Consider the following 5,694-nt stretch of genomic DNA (forward strand, 5'->3'; position numbering starts at 1 on the left):
GAAAAAACATATATGTATAAAAAAATATATGAAAAAATATTTTGCAGATGCTTGTATTTTCTCTTAATTTTTAATTTGTTATATATATGTTTTTTTATTGAATCCTTTTAATTTTGGCTTGTTAGCGTCATTAGCTTCTGTGTTGTCTGGGGCCAATAGTGTTAATAGAGCAAAGTTTAAAACTAGTAGTACTAACATAACAAAATTAAATGATTTAATTAAGTAAAAAGACATGGGTATCAATTTAAAAATTGAGAAAAGATATATGCACTTGGAAAATAATTTTCCTTTTTTTTCCATCTCCCACATATGATGCTCTTGTTCTCTTTGTGGAGTTTTTTAAGAAAAAAATTACATATATTTTAATTATACAATAATAACAAATAATTAACTTAATTAATTTTTTTTAATCGTAGTGAATTCTTAACAAAGTTGTTTTTTTTTTTTTTTCCCAAGAACTAAGTTTTGTATTTAAAATCAAAGAAAGTAGTATGGTTTATCTCTCTACCATTATACTATAAGATAATTAACATCTTTTTTGCAATTTTTTCATAATTCATGTAGGAATAAAAAAGTAGCTCCTTTTTTTTTGAAAGGCATCTTTCAAATTTTTCACATTGCCATTTTTGTATGAAGAAGGGGAAAAGGAGAAAATTCAGATAAGCTATGAAACGTAATTGTCACTGGCTCCATCTTACATGTGGGATCAAAAGCTAATTTATAAACTCATTAACATTTAATGTATTTATAAAATCATTAGCTTAAACAAGGGTCATTTTTCCTTGTGAAAAATCTTTTTACAGGATAATTTTTAGGCTCCATCAGAATAATAAGCCCCCCTTTTTTTTTAATGAATGGGGCAAGGCAGGCAAACATATCAACTCGCTGCTGCAAAAAATTGTCTCCCTCTAGAGTTTTTTGGGAACTAAATGGGCTGCCCTATTGGATCTGACCTTTTTCTGCAAAGTGTTCCAATCGTACATTTAGCACGAAGCTGGACCTTTACCGTATACTCCGGGCCCAATAGGACATATTAATTAATTAATCAATTACCTCAAAAATTTCCCATATTTAACGTGAGTTAGTGAAACTACCATATCGCCCCTGTTCTTCGCATTCCAAAAATAATGAACTGTGGGGGTTCCGAGCTGGACTGAAGCAGAAAACCCTAAGCACCATCGAAGCTCAATCAATGGCGTCGCAAATGGCGATCATTGCTCGGACGCGCTCTCTGATCAAAACACTTCACTCTAACTGCGCTAATACATCTGTGAAGACGATTACCACTTTCCCTTTCGTCTCTCAGGAGCCTCAACTCGCCGAATCTCCGGCACCGGCCGCCCCAACTCCGCTTCCTCCCAACCCTGCCTCCGGTAGTCCTCTCTACAATGAGAATTGGCGCAACCCAAATCCACCATCTTCAACACAGTCAGTGATCCCACTTGGGTTTCTTAATCTAGTACCCGGTCATCGCATTCAAACAATGGCTCAGACATTTGATGTTAAGAGCTTGATGGATCAGTTTTCTGCTTGGGTGGCCTCTCAGGAATGGGCTGCTATCAAAGAGTTGTTCGAGTCTTGGGTCAAGTCATTGGGCAAGAGTGGGAAGCCGAATAAGCCCGATGTGAATTTGTATAATCATTATCTGAGAGCGAACTTGATGATTGGTTCTTCTGCTGGGGAGCTACTTGATTTGTTAGCTGGAATGGAGGATTTTGGTATCACACCTAATACCGCTTCGTTCAATTTGGTGCTTAAAGCAATGTACCACGCCAGGGAGACTGAAGCTGCTCAGAAGTTACTGGAACGGTTAGCTGATAAATCTTCTTGTTGCATTTCGCAGATGACGACGGGTGCATGTAAATTTGTCATGTATTTATCTAACGCTAGGATGCTTGTATAGATAAGAAGTAATCGAAGACGTGGTTTTCTATGACTTTGCGTCTGGTCTTACTCCAACTTAATTTTCTACTATTAGAAGTAGTAGTTTCAGATTGTAGTTTTAAAACAAACAGTTGTCTGTAAATTTAAAAACAGAACCTTTACGACCCGTGGGCAGCAGTACATTAGATGAGAAACGATTGCTCTATCCAGTGACCGGTAAGAGCGTAGATATTCTCCAGCATTACTGAACATTCACTTCTTATTGCTGTGGGGCAAGCGAAAGAAAAAGTAGTGCATACATTTTGACAGCGGAAATTTTTCTTACACTTAAGCAAGACCTATTTAAGCAGTGATTTGATTCTAGCATATGTTGACATCCCTACGAACATGCTCGAAATGAATGTGACTCAGTGGGGGAGAGGGCTGACATATCATTAATAATTAGATTTGGCTTAGGTATTGTTATTTCTCCGCAACATTTCCATTCCTTATACACTATGTTTGATGATCGTGCAAATATAAAACTTGCTCCATGTTTTTTATGTTTCCTCCTCATCACGAATGCAATTATTACTTTAATGTGCATATGCTGAACAAACATGTTGGATTTTTTTTTTTTTAATTTTTTATTTTGGTAATGCATAAAAATTTTCTGTCATTGTCAGGATGCTGCTGACTGGAAATGAATCTCGCCCTGATAATGAATCATATGACTTGGTCATTGGAATGCTGTTTCTGACTGGCCAAATTGATGCTGCATTGAAATATATAGATTTGGCTTTGAAATCAAGTTATATGCTGTCAATGAATGTGTTTACAAGTTGTGTAAATAGTTGTATCAGTAAGGGTAGGCTAGATACTTTGGCAGCAATAATTGAAAAGTGCAAGGTAAGTAATCATTTTTTAAGCCATCTTTATATATATTTGTTTTCTTCGATCTATTAAAAAGTTTGTAATTTTTATGTAATGGTGTTCTTGCTGTTTCCAGACAATGGATCAGAACAAAGCTCTTTGCCCCCCGTGGAACGTGTGCTACTTAATAGCTGAAACTGCAATGCAGCAGGATAATAGCAAGCTAGCTTATTATGCCCTGGAGTTTATGGCTATGTGGATTGCAAGGGGTGAGCTCGCAAGACCGGCTGCATTGCTTTCTGTAGATGAAGGTTTAATTGTGTCAGCCCTAGCCACCGCAGGTAGGACCTATAGTTCTAGTCTGCTAGATGCAGCATGGACAATTTTACGTCGCACATTGCGTCAAAGAAAGGCTCCTAACCCTGAATCTTATCTCGGAAAGATAAATGCCCTTGCATCAATGGGGAACTTACAAAGGGCTTTTAGTACGCTACATGACTTTGAGGTTGCTTATGGAGATTCCAGTCAAGAAGTTGAAGAAATGTTCTCTCCCTTTACTTCTTTACATCCATTGGTTGTGGCATGCTCCAAGAAGGGATTTGAGAGTTTGGATTCTGTATGTTTTTCTCTTGGTTCAGTAATACGTAAACTTCATGATTTATTTTCATTTCATTCTTATCGTGATTTACTGGTTATTGCTTTTTCTTTTTGTTGGTAACGTATTGTGCTGTAGCTTTCTTTCTTTGATAATACGAAGTATATGATATTCAAAGAAAATTTCATTTTAATTTATTGCAATCACACTTATACTCATCTTTTTGAAACATAGTCTGCACCCTTCTTAGATTAAGTTGGCTGCTACATGTAATCTACTTATTATATTAGAATGACATATTCACCTGCAGTGTCATCTAAGGTTATTACATCCATGTAATTCAGGTTTATTTTCAACTGGAAAGTTTGAGCCGAGCAGAGACTCCTTATACATCTGTTGCTGCTCTAAACTGCATCATTTTAGGGTGTGCAAACATATGGGACCTTGATCGTGCATACCAAACTTTTGAAGCAATTGGATCCAGTTTTGGATTGACACCGGATATTCATTCATATAATGCGCTAATGCTTGCATTTGGGAAGCTCAAAAAGGTACCCCATCCCTTCTTACATCCCAGAATAAAAATGGCTTAGGATATTTTTACCTGTGTTTTGCACGCAGTGCTTTCAATATGTACTTGTTAGTTACCCCAAAAATTGGCCCCTCTTATCATTTTGACTTAGTGGAAGGGTGAGGGGTAGGGAAGGAATAAAGAAAATGATAGAACTTTATTAGCAATTGTACCCATTCACTGCATTGTAATTTGAACTGACGTATGAAAGGAAAACATATTTTGCTTTTTGGTGTCCTCTTCTCTTTGGTGAGGGGTAGAGAAGGGAGAAAGAAAATGATAAAACTTCATTAGATATTATACTGATTCATTGCATTGTAATTTGAATTGATACGTGAAGGGAAAGACGTATTTTGCTTTTTGTGGTCCTCTTTTTCTTTGTTTCCAAACTTAATGTGCCTCGTGGTTCAAGACCACAGGCTGTGAACACTTCTGTCTTGTGAAGACTCATTAATTTTTTTTCTCGTAGCAGACACATGAAGCAACTAAGGTGTTTGAGCACTTAGTGAGCTTGGGTGTAAAGCCTAATGTAATGTCATATTCTCTGCTTGTGGATGCCCACCTCATGAACCGAAATGTCAAAGATGCTCTGACTGTAATTGATGATATGGTAAGTGTAATCTATTTATTTATCTAATTATGTGGTAATGTTTTAGGCTTCTAATAACCCATATTCAACTTGCTTGCAGATCGCTGCTGGGTTGGAACCTTCAAAAGAGATGCTAAAAAAGGTTCGAAGGCGATGCATGCGAGAGATGGACTATGACAGTGATGATAGAGTTCAGTCCATTGCCAAATCTCTGAACATTCGAATGGGTTCAGAAGCCCGTCGGGACATAATATTTAATCTTGATTACAGCATGGACTATGCTTAAATTGTAAGTTTGGGAACATTATACTGGTGCGCTCAAATTTTGAAATGTTACCCTTGCTTACTTTCATGGCATAACGGGTGGTAATGCATTCATGTTGGTTCGAACTTCAAACTCCCCAGTTGTGTGCTGTTCACACAAACACACATATATGCATTCATTGATGTTCTATAGGGTTTCAAATTTCTTGTTAAGATAAATGGTTTCATCTTACCTCATACGTTCCGTGTGCTTTGTGATCCGTAACCAACCTCTATATCAATCTACAGGTGTTTTCATGGTGCAGGTCTTCTTGCTATTAAGTTATCTAGGCAAATCGGCAAATCCTCTGCAGCATCCTTCCCGAGAGAATCCCTGTATGTACATTACTGGATGGTGTTAGGTTGCCGGGGCAGCATGAGGAAAGAATAGCTTATTTATTGCAATTTTTCTTTTTTGTATTATTGAATTGGAAGAGGATGTTAACTATAGTTTTGGTTCTCGGAGAAAGTTAAGAAGTGCATTTTGTAGGCAGTTATTTGAATGTGCTAATAATTGTAGGCCACATCCAAATACAGAAGATAATGTCAAGACAAACATGGCCACTATTCTTTTCTCAGTGGCTTCTGATTTTTTTTTGGGTGCAGTCTAATTTTTTTTTTTTACAGTTCTTCATCGTGCTCAATATCTTCAGAGGAATTACTAATCAACTAGCTTCGTTTTCCAGACTATTATGGAGCTCAATATAAGCCAAGTATTATTTACAAGTCAAATGACTTGATGCAATTTTTATAAATTTTAGAATTCCTGTAAGTTTAATAATCACATAAAATATAGATATGGATATAGATAAATGTAGATAGAGGGATACAATATACTCTCTTTGGTCCTGATTATAAGATGTCTTTTAGAAGAGTTTCTTATTTCAAATTATAGTGAGG

At 36.5% G+C, this 5,694-nt stretch overlaps 1 protein-coding gene across 2 annotated transcripts; it reads left to right on the forward strand.

Moving 5' to 3' along the window:
* The first annotated feature begins 1,107 nt into the window (after positions 1 to 1,107).
* Positions 1,108 to 5,390, forward strand: LOC114720477 (pentatricopeptide repeat-containing protein At1g26460, mitochondrial-like). 2 transcript variants are annotated; one of them, XM_028906122.1, is made up of 7 exons: positions 1,108 to 1,809; positions 2,550 to 2,772; positions 2,873 to 3,352; positions 3,676 to 3,882; positions 4,375 to 4,512; positions 4,592 to 4,780; positions 5,044 to 5,390. In XM_028906122.1, exons 1-6 carry the CDS (start codon positions 1,193 to 1,195, stop codon positions 4,775 to 4,777), a joined length of 1,851 nt encoding a protein of 616 aa, XP_028761955.1. In that variant the 5' UTR covers positions 1,108 to 1,192; the 3' UTR covers positions 4,778 to 4,780; positions 5,044 to 5,390. The 2 variants fall into 2 exon arrangements, with proteins under 2 accessions (XP_028761955.1, XP_028761956.1); XM_028906123.1 differs by having other exon boundaries at positions 5,061 to 5,390.
* Positions 5,391 to 5,694: the final 304 nt, after the last annotated feature.

Source organism: Neltuma alba, unplaced genomic scaffold (genome assembly GCF_004799145.2).
Source record: "Neltuma alba isolate B1F8T4 unplaced genomic scaffold, ASM479914v2 tig00011987_pilon, whole genome shotgun sequence".
Taxonomy (NCBI): Eukaryota; Viridiplantae; Streptophyta; class Magnoliopsida; order Fabales; family Fabaceae; genus Neltuma; species Neltuma alba.

Bases quoted from the DNA above. Each gene is read 5' to 3' on its own strand.
- LOC114720477 (XM_028906122.1), top strand. From the start codon at position 1,193: ATGGCGTCGCAAATGGCGATCATTGCTCGGACGCGCTCTCTGATCAAA. The intron at 2,773-2,872 runs GTAAGTAATCAT...TGCTGTTTCCAG, and splicing joins CAATAATTGAAAAGTGCAAG to ACAATGGATCAGAACAAAGC. The intron at 3,353-3,675 runs GTATGTTTTTCT...CATGTAATTCAG, and splicing joins GATTTGAGAGTTTGGATTCT to GTTTATTTTCAACTGGAAAG.